A 22,692-nucleotide genomic window follows, 5' to 3' on the forward strand; every position below is an offset into this window, starting at 1 on the left:
AGATCTCTCTGGAGGTTCTCTCCTTCTCCGTGAGACTGGCAGTAAAGTAATGAGCATGACAGGGGAGCGTGGAAGTGAAGAGCTGCAAATGGAATACACACAGCGTGGAAGGCCCGTGACAATGGAATGAGGCTGAATGCTGAGCAAAGGACGAATGTCAAAGTTGACAGCAGAGACTGGATGAAAACATGTCTGTCAACGAGGCATGGCTGTTTTTGAAAGATTCACCAATAAAAGACACTGGTTGAAGTGTGTTGTCAGAACAAGAAGATGCAATAGGAAATATAAAGACTGCCAGGACAGTTTGTTGTCTGATGTAGATGAGTGTGAAAGAAAGAGGGACAGGAAAGATTAATGGAGTGAACGCAAAAATAAACATTGATATCATTGGATGGGTGAATTTGATGAAGGACAGTTATGTGATTAACAACCTCATGTAATAGCTTATTAACATGAATTGTTGCATCAAAGCTTGACACTATCTAGTAGCTCGATTTGTAGTCTCCTTCCCAAAGTAGTTCCACATGATATGCAATGTCAAGCCTATTCTCTAGTACAGCAATAATCTCTACTTTTCAGCGACATAATTGCTTATTTAGGGATGTGAGAGCTTCACTGAAAAAGCTCACCTTTATCCAGTTTATTTAAAAATAAGCCGTTATTTATAGACTACTGTACATCATCTATTCATCTAATAGATGAATTTGGTGGATGCCAATTTGTCCTGTTTTTCATGTACAAGTGTGTATTAAACACATGTGTGAATTGGAAATGTGTTTTTGCATATCCCAACTCCCACTGAGACACACTCGGGGAGTGGGGTCATGGCCAGGGTTAGCCATTATCAAAGGCAACCCTGGAGCAATTAAGGTACCGATGCACCAAGTCTGGAACCAACAGGACCCTAAACAACCCCCAAGCTATAAGACTGCTACGTAAATAGTTAACCAATAGCTAAGTGGACTATATGACCCCTTTTGCACTAACTCACTAACTCTTTTGACTCATTACATACGCTGCTGTTACTGTTTATTATCTATCCTGGTGCCTAGTCACTCTATCCATACCTATATGTACATGTCGATCTCAATGACCTCGTACCACTGCATTGACTCGGTACTGGTACCCTGTGTATATAGCTACTCTTTGTGTATTTATTCCTTGTGTTATTATTTTTTATAATGAAATGTTTTTTCTCTCTGCATTGTTGGGAAGGGTCCATTAGCATTTCACTGTTAGTCTACACCTGTTGTTTTACAAAGCATGTGATAAATACAATTGATTTAGTGCCTTGGTCAAGGGCACATCAATATATTTATTTTACCTTGTCAGCTCAGGGATTCGAACTAACAACTTTTCGGGTTACTAGCTAAGCTACCTGCCGCTGAAACTGATACAGGTGCAGTTACAGTCCAGTCTGCGTCCTAAATGGAACTGGTACAGGTGCAGTTACAGTCCAGTCTGCATCCTAAATGGAACTGATACAGGTGCAGTTACAGTCCAAACTGCATCCTAAATGGAACTGCTACAGGTGCAGTTACAGTCCAGTCTGCATCCTAAATGGAACTGGTACAGGTGCAGTTACAGTCCAGTCTGCATCCTAAATGGAACTGATACAGGTGCAGTTACAGTCCAAACTGCATCCTAAATGGAACTGCTACAGGTGCAGTTACAGTCCAAACTGCATCCTAAATGGAACTGCTACAGGTGCAGTTACAGTCCAGTCTGCATCCTAAATGGAACTGCTACAGGTGCAGTTACAGTCCAGTCTGCATCCTAAATGGAACTGATACAGGTGCAGTTACAGTCCAAACTGCATCCTAAATGGAACTGGTACAGGTGCAGTTACAGTCCAGTCTGCATCCTAAATGGAACTGATACAGGTGCAGTTACAGTCCAGTCTGCATCCTAAATGGAACTGATACAGGTGCAGTTACAGTCCAAACTGCATCCTAAATGGAACTTGTACAGGTGCAGTTACAGTCCAGTCTGCATCCTAAATGGAACTGCTACAGGTGCAGTTACAGTCCAGTCTGCATCCTAAATGGAACTGGTACAGGTGCAGTTACAGTCCAGTCTGCATCCTAAATGGCATAGGGCACTAATCTTGACCAGAGCCCAGTAGAATCTCTAGAAGGGGATAATAACCTCTGACCATGGTTAACTCATGGGGTAAATGCAGTGGTGTGAAAACAGAACTACTTAAATCATTTTTTGGAGTATCTGTACTTTACTTTACTATTTATATTTTGGGCAACTTTTACTTTTACTTCACTACGGTCCTAAAGAAAATAATGTTCTATTTTCCATGACACCCAGAAGCACTTGTTACATTTTGAATGCTTAACGGGACAGGAAAATGGTCCAATTCACATACTTATCAAGAGAACATCCCTGGTCATCCCTACTGCTTCTGATCTGGTGGACTTACTAAACACAAATGCATCTTTTATAAATTATGTCTGAGTATTGGAGTGTGCCCCTGGCTATCCATACATTTTAAAAATAACAAAATGGTGCCATCTGTTTTTCTCAATATAAGCAATTTGAAATGATTTATAGTTTTACTTTTGATACTTAAGTATATTTAGAACCAAATACTTTTTGACTTTTACTCAAGTAGTATTTCACTGGGTGACTTCCACTTTTATTTCAGTAACTTTCTATTAAGGTATCTATACTTTTACTCAAGTATTACAATTGGGTACATTTTCCACCACTGGGTAAATGCTATTGTTATGTTTAAACTACTTCCACCTCTGCTATTCATAATAGTAGAATGTAATGTCAGTTGTGTCAGTTACTTGGTCCTGGTACAGTACACTTCCAGTACCTGTGAAGCCATCGATGGTGGCTGCAGTGCTCTGCTGCCTTCCCCTCTGGGCAGCTACAGTGATGGTGTATTCTGTGCCTGGCTCCAGGTCATTGAGCGTGGTGGTGGTCACGTCCTTGGGGATGGTCACCTCCGTGGTCAGGCCAGATGAGGAGGTGTAGGTGACCATGTAGTGGTCGATAGGCCCCTGGACCACCCCCCACAGCAGGGTGATGGTGTTGTCTGTGGATGCTGTCACAGTTAGGTCCATGGGGACATCTAGACCTGAAACGCACAGTAATGAGTAGTTCAAGTATAATCAACATATAGTGAACAGACCAATAAAATGATTTATATTTAAGATTCAATTCTTGATTGCCATACCAACCAAAGTTGTAAAGAATTTGATTTAGTGCAGCTAATTAAAACAGAGACAAAAATACACATACAGTATACAGGTGCCTTCAGAAAGTATTCACATCCTCTTGACTTATTCCACATTTTGTTGTGTTACAGCCTGAATCTAAATTGGATTAAATTGAGATTTCTTGTCACTGGCCTACACATAACATCAAAGTGGAACTATCTTTTTAGATTTTTTTAAACAAATGAATAAAAACATATAAGGTGAAATGTCTTGAGTCAATAAGTATTCAACCCCTTCGTTATGGAAAGCATAAATAAGTTCAGGAGTAAAAATAAAGTTAACAAGTCACATAATAAGTTGCATGGACTAAGATCATTGTGTGAGTAACTAAAAGGTCGCTGGTTCGAATCCCTGAGCCAGCAAGTTGGAAAACTCTGCCGTTCTGCCATTGAGCAAGTCAGTTAACCCCCAACAACAATGATTCAGAAAGGTTAGGTTAAATGCGGAAGACACATTTCAATTGAATGTATTCAGTTGTGCAACGGACTAGGTATTCCCATTCCCTCTGTGTGCAATAATAATTTTTGAATGACTACCTCATTGCTGAACCCCATAAAAACAATTATCTGTAAGGTCCCTCAGTCGAGCAGTGAATTTCAAACACAGATTCAACCACAAAGACCTGGGAGGTTTTCCAATGTCTCACAAAGGGCACCTATTGGTAGAAGGGTAAAAAAAGCAGACATTGAATATCCCTTTGAGCATGGTGCAGATATTAATTACACTTTGGATGGTGTATTAATACACCCAGTCACTACAAGATACAGGCATCCTTCCTAGCTCAGTTGCCGGTGAGGGAGAAAAACACTCAGGGATTTCACCATGATGGTGAATTTGGTGGATTTGAAACAGTTACAGAGTGTAATTGCTGTGATAGGAGAAAACTGAGGATGGATCAATGACATTATAGTTAATCCACCAATACTAACCTAAATGAAACAGTAAAAAGAAGGAAGCCTGCAAAGAAGAAAACATTCCAAAACATGCATCATGTTTGAAATAAGGCATAAATTAAAACTGCAAAAAATGTGGTAAAGAAATTAATTTTATGTCCTGGTTACAAAGCATTATGTTTGGGGCAAATCCAACACAACACATCACTGAGTACTACTCTTCATATTTTCAAGTATGGTGGTGGCTGCATCATGTCATGGGTATGTTTGTCATCGGCAAGGACTAGGAACTTTCTTAGGGTAAAAATACACTAAATGGAGCTAAGCACAGGCAAAATCATAGAGGAAAGCCTGGTTAAGTCTGCTTTCCAACAGACACTGGGAGACCAATTGACCTTTCAGCAGGACAATAACCTAAAAAAAGGCACAAATATACACTGGTTGCTTACCAAGACAACATTGTATGTTCCTGAGTGGCCTAGTTACAGTTTTGACTTAAATCGGCTTAGAAATCTATGGTAAGACATGAAAATGGCTGTATAGCAATGCTCATCAACCAACTTGACAGAGATTGAAGAATTTTTCAAGAATAATGTGCAAATATTGTACAATCCAGGTGTGCAAAGCTCTTAGAGACTTACCCAGAAAGACTCACAGCTGTAATGGCTGCCAAATGTGATTCCAAAATGTATTGACTCAGGGGTGTGAAAACATATGTAAATGAGATATTGCTGTATTTCATTTTCAATATATTTGCTAACATTTCTAAAAACATGTTTTCACTTTGCCATTATGAGGTAATGTGTGTAGATGGGTGAGACAATTCAAGTTGTATCACGACAAAATGTGGAATTAGTAAAGGGGTATGAATGCTTTCTGAAGGCACTGCAAATCGGTATTTTGACATGATTTTCTTTCATGCTTCAATGAAATTCAAACAAACAAAACATGTAAGAAACAAAAGAGAACAGGGTGGTGAATTTCTATTTACTGATACTGGTAGTTGTGCTTTTCTGTGTCAGATCACTGATTTACACAGATGAGCCAGGCGATTAACTCACTTACCAGTTCTGGCATTCATTGTGGCAGGAAAACTCTGGTTGGTGCCAAGCATAGCCGATATGCCAATGCCATACTCTGTACCTGGCAACAAGTCTGTGAGAGGAGAGGAGAGGAGAGGAGAGGAGAGGAGAGGAGAGGAGAGGAGAGGAGAGGAGAGGAGAGGAGAGGAGAGGAGAGGAGAGGAGAGGAGAGGAGAGGAGAGGAGAGGAGAGGAGAGGAGAGGAGAGGAGAGGAGAGGAGAGGAGAGGAGAGGAGAGGAGAGGAGAGGAGAGGATGAGAATGAGAATGAGAGGAGAGAATGAGAATGAGAATGAGAATGAGAATGAGAATGAGAATGAGAATGAGAATGAGAATAAGAATGAGAATGAGAATGAGAATGAGAATATGACAGATTGACAACGACAGAGACAAAACATAGACAATACCTCAACAACTATTGATTTTAATTTGTATATGAATAGAAAACCATAAACACAAGCTGGTTATGTGAATGAATATCTCCATACAATACCCCGGGAGAGAATACAGTATGATGATATTAAAGAGGAAAAATGAGCAGGCAGATGGAGCCTTTCAGAACTGCCTATTAAAAACTGCATTAATAATGAAGGGCTTGCAACAAACCATGTCTATCTATATGTTTTCTTAAGAATTCTGCTAACCTTTTTCCAAAAGCATAATTAATCAGAGTCACATTCGATATTGCAACAGTAAGCTTATCAGGTTACAGAAATGGAGAGAGGAGAGCATTGATTGCTGTCATCCCGCACAGACAAGGCCTTCCCTTATTCTGATATGCCCTTTACGTAAGCCCGACACCATACCGTTTCCCACATATCTGAAAACTGTTCATGTCGGCATCTTGTTAATACTCTTTAGTTAAAATGTTTTAATAAAGTGTACGACGTTTGTATCTCACTCGGTCGTTCAACAGACATATCCTTATCATACTACACAATGCCACTATAGTGAATCATGAGTAAGCAACATTTTGTCCTAAAAACAGAGGTGTAACAAAAACTCAAATTATCCCCACTTGTGAGTGTGGTCTTGCTGGTGGGTCCATCGTTGAGTGGGACAATGACTTTTTCATATTGGTCCCCTGCTAGGGTGCTGTAGACCACCTGGTACCCCTCTACCTCCGCCTCGCTGTTGTCCCACTCCAGCTCCAGGGTGGTGGAGAACTTGGACAGCACTCGCAAGTTCTTGGGCGCGTCGATCTCTGAGAGGAACACCAGAACTGACAATGTTGGGGCCACTGAGACCAATCATCAGAAGTGAGACATAGTTTCCACGTGCAGTTTCATCAGCAAGTCAGATTGTAAAAAAGGATGATATGACCATAGAAATAAAATTACTAATGACTATTTCTATGCCATTCTTTACTGTATTTGTCAGAGAAGACATTGTGAAAATGTCAAGAGCCAAGAGTACAGTAGGTGCTACACTACTGTTCAAAAGTTTGAGGTCACTTAGAAATGTCCTTGTTTTTGAAGAAAAGCACATTTCTCGTCCATTAAAATAACATCAAATTGATCATAAATACAATGTAGACATTGTTAATGTTGTAAATGACTATTGTAGCTGGAAACGGCAGATTTTTACATAGGCGTACAGTGGCTCATTATCAGCAACCATCACCCCTGTGTTCCAATGGCACATTGTGTTAGCTAATCCAAGTTTATCCTTTTACATGGATAATGGCCAGAAACAAAGGACTTTCTTCTGAAACTCGTCAGTACATTCTTATTCTGAGAGATGAAAGTTTTTCCATGCGAGAAATTGCCAAGAAACTGAAGATCTCGTACAACACTGCGTACTACTCCATTCACAGAACAGCGCAAACTGGCTCTAACCAGGATAGAAAAAGGAGTGGGAAACACCAGTCTCAACGTAAACAGTGAAGAGGCGACTCTGGGATGCAAAGTTCCTCTGTCCAGTGTCTGTGTTCTTTTGCCCATCTTAATCTTTTTCTTTTTATTGGCCAGTCTGAGATATGGCTTTTTCTTTGCAACCCTGCCTAAAAGGCCAGCATCCCGGAGTCGCCACTTCGCTGATGATATTGAGACGGGTGTTTTGCCGGTACTATTTAATGAATCTGACAGTTGAGGACTTGTGAGGCGTCTGTTTCTCAAACTAGACACTCTAAAATACTTGTCCTCTTGATCAGTTGTGCACCGGGGCTTCCCACTCCTCTTTCTATTCTGGTTATTGCCAGTTTGCGCTGTTCTGTGAAGGGAGTAGTACACGCCGTTGTACGAGATCTTCAGTTTCTTGGCAATTTCTCACATGGAATAGCCTTCATTTCTCAGAACAAGAATAGACTGATGAGTTTCAGAAGAACGTCCTTTGTTTCGGGTAATTTTGAGCCTTTAATCGAACCCACAAATGCTGATGCTCCAGATACTCAACTAGTCTAAAGAAGGCCAGTTGTATTGCTTTTTTAAACAGCACAACAGTTTTCAGTTGTGCTAACATAAAAAGGTTTTCTAATGATCAATTAGCCTTTTAAAATTATAAACTTGGATTAGCTAACACAACGTGCCATTGGAACACAGGAGTGATGGTTGCTGATAATGGGCCTCTGTACGCCTATTCAGATATTCCACTTAAAATTGAATGTCTAGACTGTATTTCTGTTCAATTCAATGTTATTCTAATGGACAAAAAATGTGTTTTTCTTTCAAAAACAAGGACATTTCTAAATGACCCCAAACTTTTGAACGGTAGTGTATATTCGATGGATGTGTCTATAGTGATGGCTGTGTCTACAGGGCTGTATGTATTCACAAGAAAACATCTTATTCCATCAAACACAATAATGTGGAAGCAGCTGCTTGTACAGTACGGTCCTATTGTTGTACGGTCCTCACCGGTGCTGAATTCTGTGGAGATTGTTCCACTCTCATTGCCCTTGCGAACACCACTGATGGACACCTCATAGCGCGAGCCTGGCCTCAGCATCTGCAGGGAGTACTGGCTGAGGGTGGGCTGCAGACGGAAAGTGGTCTTGGGACTGTCCCCTCCTACCAGGCCATAACGCAGCACTATCTGGTCCATCTTGGCCTTGGGATTGGTCCACTCCACGAAGGCCACCGAGTCCGAGACATCACGCACTATCAGCTGTGTCGGCCCATCAATCACTGTAGGGGACAGGAGAGGTAAATCTACATGACAAGGTTCATGATCTGAAGTGATTCCAAAATCATACCCTATTCCCTATGTAGTGTGCTACTTTTGGGTTCTATATAAGGGTTCTATATAAGGGATAGGGTGCCATTTAAGCACCTATACAGTTCACACTAATACTGCAAGAGGCACGTTCTACATGACTATTGTTGTACCAAGTAGCACCAGAATTAATTAAAACCATTGCTTTGCACATTTAGAAACATAAGCTTCAATAAAAAATAAGTTATACAAGCAAGAGCAGTGTGTGGGTTTCTCTTTTCTTTGAAATTATCGCTGTTCCCATCCTATCTGCAACAAGATACATGTACAGTATATCAGATGTTCGCCTGTGTGCCTTTTTGAAATTTGAATCACATTTAGAGAAGTAAAATGGAGGTGCTGGTAGTGTCACGCCCTGATCTGTTTCACCTGTTCCTGTGATTGTCTCCACCACCTACATGAGTGGCTTATTTTCCCCAGTGTATTTGTCCCTGTGTTTCCTGTCTTTCTGTGCCAGTTCGTCTTGTATGTTAGTCAAGTCAACCAGCGTGTTTTCCGTGTGTCTTTCCTGCGTGTTTTTCCTTTTGCCATTCTCTTTTTGATAGTCTTCCCGGTTTTGACCCGGTTTTGACCCCTGCCTGACTATGGACTACTTTTCCGCCTGCCTGATCATCCTGCCTGCCCTGACCTTGATTCTGCCTTCCCTTTGGTACCCTTTGGACTGGTTTTGACCCTTTTGCTTGTCCAAGACCATTCTCTTGCCTTACCCTACTGGATGAATAAATATTGTAAGACTCCAACCATCTGCCTCCTGTGTCAGCATCTGGGTCTCGCCTTGTGTCATGATAGGCAGGGAATGCAGTTTAGTAATTGCTGACCATGTAAAACAAATCAAGAGACTTGGGGCATTACTAAAATAACTGCAAAAATAAACCCAATAATCAAATAGTTTCCATGGCAATTGTGTGGATTGTTAAATGATTTGATTACATCTGAGAAAACAAATGATGCTGTTGGTTATACAAGCATAAACAACTAAATGTTATTGGAGGTGGAGGAACATTTGCTGCAGTGTAGTTAGCTCGACTGAACAGTACACTACTTTTATAGCGTTGTCATTCTGTGAGGGACCAATGTCAAAGTGGTGCCCTCTGATTGGTCACGTTTCTCTCAGAGTGCTAATTGGCTGTCCTTGTAATTTACTAGTTTTTCACTGAGTCTGCAGGGAACATCTGCTGCTTCAAAAGGCCTTGTAACTAAGCTAAACCGCATCCATTTCTTCTGACCTGAAGATTAACACCTGAAACACCTACTGTAATTGACTGCTAAACTATTAATGTGATAAACCAGACAGAAAACCGTTTGCTGTGTTTTCTCGAAGATTACACTAGGGGTTTCAAGATTCTTGGCTAAGAATGAATTCCCTCATTCCCTCACCAGAAGTTTGGTATCTTTCTCTCTTTTTTTTCTTTCCTCAAAGAAGGATGGCTAAATCTTTACACCTATAAATAATTGAGTGACTTAAAATTTGTCTTTCTTTATCCAATAAGGTATCTGTGGGTGGACATGGTGAAAAATGTATGAAGGCTCATGAATTATGAATGCCTTAATTACAACCGACAGTGGGCCTGGGTTGGAAAATTAATGGTGTTTTCACTGCGGACACGTAATTTGAATTGTTATGGAAAAGTTCAATTGAATCTAATCCCACTGTCTGGAACTGTCAGTCTGAGGAATTCCCGGGTGAAGTTTACATTAAGTGCATAATTGCTGGCAGACCAAGTCATTCGTCAAGGTGACATTTCCCATTAGTCTCAGCCATGTGATGCATGTAGTGTATGTGAGATGTGTATGTGTGAGTCCCCCACATCTTGAGTGGTCTTTTTCTGAGCTCCACTGATTAGCCTGAAGACTATCACATGGAAAGAACAGGGTAGGGAACACATCCTGTGGAGACAACAGCGGCAAAGAGACTCATTTTCAGTGACATGGGGATAATACAGAAACAAAAGCTGCAGTAGGTATATGGAAACTGTGGACCAACTGCGGGAGTTAAGTCTGAAAACTGTGGGACTTCCTAGTATGGATGCCATACACAAGACACCCACAGGTCTACGCCCTCAAAAACCTACCAGCAGGGATATTTCAACAACCAAATGTTTATGGACATATTAGATAGATATAAGTTTGTGAATTATGGTTTGGTGAGATTTGAGAAATCACAGAACCATACATACATGTGGTGACGGTGGCGGATACAGGCTGACTGCGGCCTTGGTCCCTCAGAGCTACCAGGTTGACGGTGTACTCCTCCCCTGGCCTCAGGCCTGTCTGGTGGAACGAAGTGATGGTGCTGGGTAGCTGGGCTGTCATCCCTCCATCATTGTCCTGTCAGAGAACACAAACGAGCATAACGCTTTGGCTTCACTTGGGCTCCTCTTGTCATACAGTACATAGGATGGTTTCCAAATGGAATCCTATTCCCTATATAGTGCACTACTTATCATAGGCTCTGGTCAAAAGTAGTGTGCTATAAAAGGAACAGGGTGCAATTTGGGACACACATTGTGTCTTCACTATAATATACATACACAGGTAAACAACCCCACCTGCTGCCCGTGCAGGAGTGATTTATGGTTCCACCTGGGCTACTCCTGGACAGACAGTAGTGCAGGGGAAGGATCTGAACAAACCTCAACCCTCACTGCTCTGACGAGCACCAAGCTATGGCATCCATAAATATAATATTGTGACTGACTATGATAAATTCAGCTCGAGTTAGTTGTTCGTTTGGCAGTTAAGCTCAAGGTCTTGTTAAGAGTTCTGTGATAAATTACATTGTAAAAAGGGTGATCCACATAATAGTTGATTGAGAGGTTGATGATAGATAGATAGATAGATAGATAGATAGATAGATAGATAGATAGATAGATAGATAGATAGATAGATAGATAGATAGATAGATAGATAGATAGATAGATAGATAGATAGATAGATAGATAGATAGATTGATTGATTGATTGATTGATTGATTGACTCCCTGACTCCCTGACTCCCTGACTGGATGATTGAAAAGTGAACAACCCTGATAAGTACATTGGTATGGTATATTGTGTAAACAACTGTGAATATGTAATATTGCCAGGCTACCTTGTCTCAGATAACTGCTGTTGGTGTAGGGTGGGTGAGCCCTCATCTCTCATTGCTTTGGCACTGTGAACTCTTGTTTGTCACTAGTCGCTGGTTTTTTTTCACATCCATTACGATATTGTCAAGTTTCAGGGCGCTTTGGATTAAACCCACAGAGGTTGAGACTCTGACTTCTAATATGATTTCCCAAGTGTTGACGTTGAGCTTGAACCCCTCAAACCCTTATGGGGAAGGAGATAGATAGCAGACAGTCTCTTAGACAGATTCACACCAAATGATTTAGATTGAAGTGCACTGTGACCCAACTACTCCCATGCCATTTGGTATTCATAGCCTGTCACCTCCAAAAAAGCTTTCCAAGTTAATGTCCATGGCATTTATGCTTTTCATCTAAAAGCCCCAGGCTTAAAGTCTTTGAGCCCAGCCAAACTTCTATCCTTCCTAGCCGGGAACACCTAAATGAGAAAGCCAATTATGGAGAGAGGTACTGAGGATTAGAGTACCTTGTGTTTATAGAGGGAATTAAAGGGAAAGCTCTCCTAACTTTGAACCTGTAGCTATTATGGTTATGAGTTTGAAGACGGCTCCTGCTTGCTGATCCACCTAATCGTCAATAAGCCTTGGGCAATCCATCATCTAATTTGACAGAGACTTTAAGTTGAACGGTGAGAAATCAATCCCCCTCCCAAAATGTTCCACTTTTTTCAACAATCCGAGAGTCAAATTCTAGCCAAGGATGGGCATATCAAAAGTGCATGTTAAATTTGGTTTGGTAATATAATGTTGGTATTAAAAAAAAAAGCTTCCTGAGATAGAACTCACCTGAGCTGACAAAGACATTTTTTACAGTTTGTTGTTGTTTTTGTATGTGTTGCTCTTCAGCATACTGCCGTGTACAGAGTTACGTTGCTCTTCCCAGAACATCGCCAACCATGTTCTGAATGTTTTGATGCCACAGTGACTGAATGTTTTCATCTCCATGGGGAAGCTGCTATGTACACTACCTTTCAAAAGTTTGGGGTCAATTAGAAATGTCCTTGTTTTTGAAAGAAAAGCAAATTTTTTGGTCCATTAAAATAACATCAAATTGATCAGAAAGACAGTGTAGACATTGTTAATGTTGTAAATGACTATTGTAGCTGGAAACGGCAGATTTTTTTATGGAATATCTACTGTACAGAGGCGTACAGAGGCCCATTATCAGCAACCATTGCTCCTATGTTCCAATGGCGCGTTGTGTTAGCTAATTCAAGTTTTATAAGGCTAATTGATCATTAGAAAACCCTTTTGCAATTAGGTTAGTACAGTTGAAAACTGTTGTCCTGATTAAAGAAGCAATAAAACTGGCCTTCTTTAGACTAGTTGAGTATCTGGAGCATTAGTACTTGTGGGTTTGATTACAGGTTCAAAATGGCCTTTTCTCCCCGAAACTCATCAGTCTATTCTTGTTCTGAGAAATGAAGGCTATTCCATACGAGAAATTGCCAAGAAACGGAAGATCTCGTACAACACTGTGTACTACTCCCTTCACAGAACAGCGCAAACTGGCTCTAACCAGTAATTTTGTATACATTTATAACAATTCTGAGGGGATTCTGGTAAGATGCAGGCAAAGTTGGCTGAATTCCGGTAGACAGAAACGGCCCGATGTACTTGCACCTATTCTGGGCGGTCATTCATTTTGATTGCGGCCGAGTCCGACACCCGATTCCGGGCCGATTCAATCATTTCCTGCCACCCGGAAGAAGGCCGCTTCTGGGCCGATTCCTCATTGCTATCTGGGTACACGCACACACACTGGAATGCATTTCTGAGTGACAGAGTGAGGACTTTGCGTTGTAGCGTTTTTTGTGGGGGGCAAAATGCTTGGAATGTAAAATAGCATTATTAACCAGTTCCGATGATTTGAAAATAACGGTTCTGTTCCGGAACAGTATAGATCACTTTGGTTCCTGGCTTTGATTCGTCTTTTCAGGTTTTGTTACCTGAACTGGTTCCAAACCCTGAAATATGTTTACCCAAATCTGTAGACAGAGACAGATTATTTGCATGCTAGGGGATTCCAGCGATTGTAGGTACAAAGTAACAAATCATATCTACCCTGTACTATTTACTCTGCATTCGTTCAAATGCTTTATTTACAGTATGTGGCTAAAGATGAATATTCATCCACATCTGTCCTCTCTGCCTGTGAAACCTTACCTTGGGAATGAAGCTTATTTCCCAGCCATCAAAGGAGTAGTAGAAAGGTTTCCACTGCACCTCCACTGACGTCTCTGTGATGGATTTGAAGAGTAAACCGTCTGGATTTGAGAGATCTAGGAGGCAAGGAGAGATGTATTATAGGCGTCCATCTTCTGTATGCTCAATAAATCACCCTCTTTACAAAGGCAGAGACAATTCCTCTCTGGGAATAGGTGCAGGGGGAAGAATACCCCAAACACCCTGTTGTTAAACCATCTGTCTTTCATAGTGGAGGGCAGGCCAGGCAGCAGGTGCACATCCATTGCTTTTAAACAAACTGTTGAATACTGTGGTAGTTAGCATAGCCCCTATGTAAACATTTTCCTCATTGGGTAAGCTTTGATCTATAAACACATCATCATGAAAACAACATTTCCAAATACACTAGATCAGTCTTAATCAGAAGGACTAAAATAGATATGCAAAGAACTAACTATGTAAAGCTTCACAAATATATTGTATTATAGGGAGAAAAAAGCTTGAGCAGAATTGCATGAACATACTCAAAATGTGTGATCATATCAGAACTAGGAGTGCTGCCTGCCGATGGGAATTGTAATTTTTAGCGAAGGCCCAATCATTCCATGACAGATAATTGAATGTTTACTGTTTTAAAAAAACGCTTTCTATTCTGGGCCGGAGTGAGAGTTTTGCATATGTCTGAGAAGCATTGAATGGAAAGTAAGAGACTGCAGCAATTTGCCCATCTGACATTTATACCCAGCAGGTGGCAGGAGTCTAGTCACATCCTGTAGGCAAAAATGCCTGTCCTCCTTCCAACAAGATTTCACTCAAGATGTGGCTGTGAACGTATATGGGAGTTTATTTATTGTTGTCAAAAACTGTATTTAAAAAAAAAGTGAGGACAAGATGTATACCTAAGATAATGTATGATACGGTTGCTTTGTTTGAAGGTGGACTTTAAGTGCATGGATATTTCACAGTATCCAGAAAACCTAAGCAGAAAATGAATACATTGTGGAGGACTTAAAGGACTAATCTGCATTTGGTACATACATTTAGATCATGTGTTATTATTTATATACAGGCCTACCCATTGATTCTTGAAGAATGCCAATTATAAATCACCAGATTTCCCCTTTAAGCAGAGGTCCACTTGGCATGATGAGGCCTGAATATAATTATAGAAAATGGCTGCCCGTTGTACTCACAGGTTGACACCTGAGTGTTGGTAGGGGCACTGATGACGTTGTTGAGCACAGCGTAGACGTTGATGTTGTACTCGATGCCAGGCTCCAGGTCTCGGATACTGCAGGTGGTGGTGTTCCCAGGGATCCTGATCTCCAGCTGGACCCCACCTGGGCTGGTGGCCACGTAGGTGACCAGGTAGTCCGTCATCAACACTGACCCCTCCCACTCCAGGTCAATGGTATGCTCCGTCACTCCCCGCATGCGCAGGTTCAGAGCCGGAGCCACTGTGGGTGAGATGTAATTTGCATAGTGTGAAATCAAAACCTTGCAACCTTGCAGGAACATGCATTACATTACATGCAGCAGGTGATCTTATTCATTATTGTTCAGTCCCACTTGACCCACCTACAAAAACAACAGATTCTGATTTGCACTTGACTTCCAATATCGTGTTGGAATAGCATCACTCAACATGCAGAGAAAACAAACAGTGCAAGACCTGTTCATTTTAACTTACAATACACCAGTGGGGCCACCACCACAACTAAGCTTGCATATGAGTGTGGATTCGTGGAAGGCTTTGATGTTCTTGTGGGCAACGGAGACAGAGCCAGGCCATAAACCTGAGAGGGTTTGAGTGTAGAATGCAAATGAAGCCCTGCATCAACAAGAGTGGATAAGTTTATAGCTCAATCAGAGAGAGTGAGTAACAGATCTTGTTCTGAAGGCAGCTAGTGGTGTGGGACTTTACTCTGTAGATTGGACTCAGTGGTAGTGGTGGCGGTGGAGCATTAAGCCCTCCTAGGGGAGCCGTTGAGGGACTCGAGGAAGCGTTTGAGTTACTTCCACACGAACACGACAGATGGAACCGAGCCTGCCTCCTCCTCAAGACTGACCCTGGAGTGAGGAAAACTCCTGCGGCATTCACTTAGGAAGATTAATCGCATGGACCAGATTCAGTCTTAAGTAAGACACAAAAAAGTGAACCAGTGGTAAAGTGATTGATATGGGTTATAGGGAGTGAGCACTGTAACTAAGCCTTCCAACAGAATGAAGGACACCCACGAGAGAGTGCCCACGTGAAGCAGTGTCTAGATGCTTAGAACAGCGGTCCTGCTGAAGGGCTTTGGGTACATCCCAATAGGCACCCTATTCTCTTAATAGTGCACTACTATGGACCATGGTCAAAAGAAGTGCACTATAAAGGGAATAGGGTGCCATTTAGGATGCATTATTTGAGCCAGGACAGGCCCTCCCTCCAGTGCTATGTCTACCTCTCATTAATCAGACTTTCATTGGGATGGATGATCCATCCTGGATCAACAGAGAGAGGAGGGGAGTGAACCACTGCACCGCTGCACTGCTGCACTGTGTTACACTGGGGTCATGAGGGTCAGAATGCTGGCATGATGAGGCCAAGGCCCCACAGCACAGCTGAGGACCACATCACATCACTGGTTTTTGTTTCCATCCACTTAATTTGTTATTGCTCACAGGATACAGCCTTCGCTGCTTGACTGATCTTCTGTTTACGGGGCAGCGGTTGGCCCTCCAATATTGTACATTAGGACAAAACACAATTAGTAGAAGGGGTGAACTCCCTCAACTCATCTCATATTGTTGCATTGGGTTTAGACTGACAATGTGAGTACTTATAGAAGCGTGATTGGAGTTTAATCTTTAGGGACTGTTTATCAGAGATGGGATTATAAATAGGCCATAGGTCATTGTATTACGCTAACATTATGCAAGGTAATAAACAGCACTAATAAACAGCGTTGTATAAACAGCAAAAATGTGGTTATCCTAAAAATGATCCATAACATTGAAGCTAATGTTGAGTTAGATATACTTTTTGGAGTGAAAGCATTAATGAGGACACAGTGATGTCATATGGCTCTGGAGGAGGGTAAGCAAAGCTACTTCTATCTCTGCTGGATTGAGCTATTGATTACACATTCATACTCTCCACCATCACTCAGTTAAGTTGAGTAATAATTGAAAAGTGTGATACAAAATGCAGATGTCATGAAGACTGTATATAAAAATATAAAAATATATTGTCATTTAATGCAGTTGAGCTACTATATGAAGTCAAGGCTTTGTCAAAAAATATGTTTAATTCAATATTGATGGTATTCTGGATGTCAAGGTCATTGATATGTTCTCTCTGGCTAAAAGTGGCTGTCAGTCAGTGAACAACTCTGTTAACAACAGGTGACAGGATGAACAGGCTCACATACAACCTGACTACTAGTGAGAACTCCTGTATTTCTCTGGCACAAACTTCAAACCATTTGCATTAGGTGTATATATATTATTATTATTATTTTTTGGGGGGGGAACTATTTTGAAAACCTTTTAGTCACGCATAATTATTTTCCAATAGGATAATTTGCAAAAGTGGTGGAGTAATGATGAATAGCACTTTGAATGGTAAACTCATCATGTGAATGCTGCTGATTTGTTTCAATTCCATAGTCTCATTATTCTCATAGCAGGAGAAAACGGGGCCACAAAAGCATATCCTGATTTTTCTACTTTGATAATATGAAACACTTACAATGCCTGCCACCCTATGAGCCCTGAATAGGCCCTGGTAATTGAATGGCCTATTTTTGTATTCTGCTACCTCCCCCAAACGTGCCTCTGCTACTTAAATCTAATTGCAAAGAAATAAGCAATTTTGGCTTCGGCAGGTCCTGCTGAAAATGAGAGGGAGCGAGGTAGTAGATAGGTAATATGATTTGTTCTTTTTTTCCTTTCCCGTGTGAGATGACAGCTGTCTACAGCAATGGGGGGGATCAGAAGCCTTACTGAGAAATAGCTGTGAACCCAAGCTAGCTTGATTCAGATATTGTCTCAGCATAGGTTAATGTGACACATCTTCCCCAGTGAATGTGACTTTTGACAAATGAATGCTGTTACACCAGCGAGCCGTCACCAATTGTATAGCTACTGTTAGAAGCACAGGGTATTTGCATGAGGTGTTTGACTCCAGGAGTCCTGTTTTTGGTCAAGCGCTGTGGATTCAACTGCTATTGTATGGAGAGCATTTCTATTATCTGGAAATATTCCGTTCTTGGAAGTGTTTTCCAGAAAATAAAAGCTTACATATCAAAGAACCAATGGGATCTGAGTGGCGCAGCGGTCTAAGGCACTGCATCTCAGTGCAAAAGATGTCGCTAGAGGCCCTGGTTCAAATCCAAACTGTATCACATCTGTCTGTGATTGCGAGGTCCATAGGGTGGCGCACAATTGGCCCAGCGTCAGCTGGGTTAGGCCGTCATTGTAAATAAGAATTTGTTTGTAACTGACTTGTTAAATAAACTTTTCTTTAAAAAAAGACTGCTTACCATAACCTCTGTGAAAATTCACTATCTCTAGATATGATGGGATGCAGAGCCTTATGCCCCATTTACATTGTAACATAATATCTTATCCTCCTGCATTCTCCGCTACTGGATTGAGAGCATAGGGTTCCACAACGCAAGACAATGTGGAGGAGAGTCTCTCGTCAGAGATTTTGGAAGATGGCAAAATATGACCTTCTTATTCAAGACAGGTGTTACGTTCGTCGTCGGAATGAGACCAAAGCGCAGCGTGGAAAGTGTACATCTTTCTTTATTTTTTTAACACCAACAAAGCAACAAAAGAATACACAAACGTAACGTTCTGCAGGCTACCTAGTAACTGTGCAAAAACAAGATCCCACAAACTCAGGTGGAAAACAGGCTGTCTAAGTATGATTCCCAATCAGAGACAACGATAGACAGCTGCCTCTGTTTGGGAACCATACCCGGCCAACAAATAAATAGAAAACTAGAATGCCCACCCAAATCACACCCTGACCTAACCAATTAGGCAAATAAACAGGCTCTCTAAGGTCAGGGCGTGACAGTACCCCCCCCCCCCCCATAGGGGCGGACTCCGGCCGCAAAACCTGACTCTATGAGGGAGGGTCCGGGTGGGCATCTAGCCTCGGTGGCGGCTCCGGTTCGGAGCATAAACCCCGCTCCGCTTGCTAATCCCTCTGCTTCCGTGGAACCGGACGATGGATCGTCGCCGGAGGCTCCGGACCGTGGATCGTTGCCAGAAGAACCGGACCATGGATCGTCGCTGGAGACTCTGGACTGCCGACCGTCGCTGGAGGCTCTGGACTGCCGACCGTCTTGGATCATCACTGGAGGCTTCGTGCCATGGATCATCACTGGAGGCTTCGGGCCATGGATCATCACTGGAGGCTCCGGGCCATGGACCATCAATCCAGGCTCTGGGCCATGGATCATCACTGCAGGCTTCATGCCATGGATCATCACTGGAGGCTTCGGGCCATGGACCGTCTCAGGAGGTTCCGGACCGTGGACCGTCTCAGGAGGTTCCGGACTGTGGACCGTCTCAGGAGGTTCCGGACCGTGGACCGTCTTAGGAGGTTCCGGACTATGAAACGTTGTTGGATGTCCGGGAATGTGAAAGGTCGCCGGAAGCTCTGGACTGGGTACTGTCGCCGGAAGCTCTGGACTGTGGATGCGCACTGGAGGCCTGATGCGTGGGACCGGTACGTCCGTCGTCGGAATGAGACCAAAGCGCAGTGTGGAAAGTGTACATCTTTCTTTATTTTTTGATGAACACCAACAAAACAACAAAGAATACCCGAACGTAACTTTCTGCAGGCTACCTAGTAACTGTGCAAAAACAAGATCCCACAAACTCAAGTGGAATACAGGCTGCCTATGTATGATTCCCAATCAGAGACAACAATAGGCAGCTGCCTCTGATTGGGAACCATACCCGGCCAACAAAGAAACAGAAAACTATAGAATGCCCACCCAAATCACACCCTGACCTAACCAAATAGAGAAATAAAATTGGCGTGACAACAGGAGAAACATATTGTTTTATTTAGTTACTTTCTCCTCAACTTGTTTCTATAACCTTCTAGCAAGGCAAGCTATCTTACAGTGCAGCTAAAGCTAGGACAGGGCTCTCCCATCTAATTCCTTGAAAGCTACTGTCCTGTAGATTTCCACTGCAACCCCAGTTGTTACTAACCTGATTCCACTTATCAACCAGCTAATTATTAGAATCAGGTTTGCTAGATTAGGGTTGGAGTGAAAACCAGGACGGTAGCTCTCCAGGAACGGCGTTGGAGAACCCTGAGCTAGGCTATACTGTAGCTAGTGACCTCCACCTAATAATTATACTCAAAACAAATGTCATTACCATTAAAATGAACTAAAACGGGAGGCAACAGTCATAAAGTAATTGGCTCATCAGCCATTATTAAAATAGTACTTTATTATTTTTCAAGTTGCTCTTACTCTGGCCGGACTGAAGAAGACACAGAGTTAGAAAAAATGATGTATTGCGGCATCCGTCTCACAACGGAGCCTTCAACCGCAAGGGGTCATTGCGATTCCACTCCATTGAGGACCGTCACCATTCAAGTGAATGACATCCGGCGCAACGTAACTGAGTGCTTATAGTTCATGTGAATGAGGCTTGTCTCAAATAGCCAAATATCCACCCATATATATCCACTCTTGGAAACTACAATAGTAAAAAGTATGTAAGTAAATGAATACCTCTCTCAGAGGAGCTACTGTATGTTTTCCTATGGTTTCCTTTTTCTCTCACCTGCAGAGCAGTCTTCTCCAGCGAAGCCATCTTGGCAGACACAGAAGCCTTCTTTACAAATGCCCTTCTGACTACAGTTGTTGGCGCAGTAGGCCAAGGAGCAGTCTTCTCCTACGTATCCCGGGCGACACTGGCAGGTTCCGTTGGTGCACAGGCCCTGGTCAGAACAGTCATTGAGGCAGCGACCCAGTGTACAGTCCTCTCCAGTGAAGTTCTCCTCACAGATACACTCCCCATCCATGCACAGCCCTCGACCGGAGCAGTCCGCCGGGCAGCGGGGCTCTGAGCAGTTGTCCCCCCCGAAGTCACGGTCACACACACACTCACCCTCCATACACACTCCCTGTCCGGAGCAGTTGTCTGGGCAGCGCGGCTCAGAGCAGTTCTTGCCCGTCCAGCCGTCCTCACACACACAGCCACACAGATCCATTTTGAAGCTGCCATGGCCACTGCACTGGGGAATAAAGTCCAGGTGTCCTAGAGGAAGAAAGGAGGACACAAAACAACATCACTAAAGATACTGTATGGCTTTCTGATGTCAACATCATCTGTTGTAACAGTGTACATTTATTATTATTATTTTTTACAAAATAACAGTCTAAAATAAACCTATGAACACTAGAAATCGCCAGGTTTTCATATCCTGGTGCTATCTACTCAAACCAAGACGCTCAGTAACTGAATGAAATGAAACCCTGACATTCCACATTGGCTTCAAATTAGCCTATGACCAGGGTATAGTAGCTCTAATAATACTGTCAAACTGTTCTATTATTCCGCACTTACCCATGGCTGAACTCTCCCCACAGCCACAGTTGCCAGAGCTGCACTGGGCTCTCAGCAGCAACACCTCTCTCTCCAGCATCTCGATGCGGATGGCCAGCTGCTGCACGATGTTGGCTGTAGGACAGGCGCAGGCCTGTTTGGGGATGTTGATGCGGTGGGTGAAGGTGACCTGGCTGTCTGCGTCCACTGTCTGCTCTGTGAACTCCGTGGCGCCCTCCCCACCCCCACTGGACACAGCCCCTCTGGTGGCCTGGCTAGGTAGAGGCACTGCTGAGTCCAGATCCACTGAGCACAGAGACTCTAGGGGCACGTTGATGTTGTACACATGGTTGAAGACCATTGGCTGCTCCTTGATGGTCTGGTTGTTAGATTGGCTGGTGGGGCCATCTGAAGGTGCCTGTCGTCTGACCCTGATGGTCCGGACCAGCTTCCCATCCTCGACGGACGGAGATAGAGCAGCCTGGGTCCCCAGAAGGAGTAGAACCTGGCCCAGCAGCCAGCCTCGTACCGGGCTCATGGTGAACCACCACGGTGTTAGAGCCTCGTACCTAGAGATAGGGCTCTCCTGACACCACCGTGCTTACCGGCAGACTTCCGATAGGATCTACAGGGAAGAGATAACAGTGAAAAACTGTGGTGGGTGGTTGAGTAGGGTGTTGGGGTTTGCCTCTGTTAATTTTTTTTTAAATAGTCTTTGATCTATTGTGAAAGAATAATTGGCTGTGGAAAAGAACTGGATGCTTATGCTATGTTCAGAACCCCTAAATATATTTCAGCACACAATACCAAATATTTGATCTTTGCCACAGGATAGGGATGTCGAAATATTGAGCACATAGAACATGTTGATACAGGGATTCAATAGAGCCATGGCTTTAGTGATTTTTCCTTCTACTGTAATCCTCTCACAGGAACAAACCGCAGAATGAATCACATTGAGGGACTGCTTCCCAACTAGAAAAGCCCCTGGTCAGAAAGTGATTATCTGCGATGACATTTTACCATCTCTGTTAGACAGACTAGACAGAGGGCTTTTCTAAAACGATGAAGTATTTTATCAAAGCTCAATCAGCACAATAAAAGTGAGACTTACACTAAATGACACATGCTCTCTGTTCATGGGAGAACAATTCATTTTTTAGAGGACACAAATTGAACTGTGTATAAGGTTGTGTCTCTCAGATGTATCTTTAGGAAGTCAAACACAGCATGCCAAGAAGCCTGCAGAGTCTGAATACTTAAAGACTTTTCCAAAAGAATATATCTAATTGAAAATCTGCTTTTTTTTTTTTAACTGAAAAGGGAAGTCAACCTTTCATATTATTCTCTTGTTTTTTTATCACAAAGCAGGGCAATTC

The 22,692-nt window shown here is 42.6% G+C and overlaps 1 protein-coding gene across 1 annotated transcript in view; it reads right to left on the reverse strand.

Moving 5' to 3' along the window:
- tnr (tenascin R (restrictin, janusin)) overlaps positions 1-21,934 on the reverse strand; it is a 55,844-nt gene extending 33,910 nt beyond the window's left edge. The window contains exons 1-9 of the mRNA XM_031807371.1: positions 21,335-21,934; positions 20,549-21,025; positions 14,932-15,195; positions 13,718-13,833; positions 10,603-10,753; positions 8,068-8,337; positions 6,231-6,434; positions 5,198-5,287; positions 2,834-3,097 (exon numbers count right to left, since the gene is read on the reverse strand). Of these exons, the coding sequence (XP_031663231.1) occupies positions 2,834-3,097; positions 5,198-5,287; positions 6,231-6,434; positions 8,068-8,337; positions 10,603-10,753; positions 13,718-13,833; positions 14,932-15,195; positions 20,549-21,025; positions 21,335-21,851 (2,353 nt within the window). The 5' untranslated portion in view covers positions 21,852-21,934. The remainder of the gene's footprint in view (positions 1-2,833; positions 3,098-5,197; positions 5,288-6,230; positions 6,435-8,067; positions 8,338-10,602; positions 10,754-13,717; positions 13,834-14,931; positions 15,196-20,548; positions 21,026-21,334) is intronic.
- Positions 21,935-22,692: the final 758 nt, after the last annotated feature.

Source organism: Oncorhynchus kisutch, linkage group LG27, assembly GCF_002021735.2.
Source record: "Oncorhynchus kisutch isolate 150728-3 linkage group LG27, Okis_V2, whole genome shotgun sequence".
Lineage (NCBI taxonomy): Eukaryota > Metazoa > Chordata > Actinopteri > Salmoniformes > Salmonidae > Oncorhynchus > Oncorhynchus kisutch.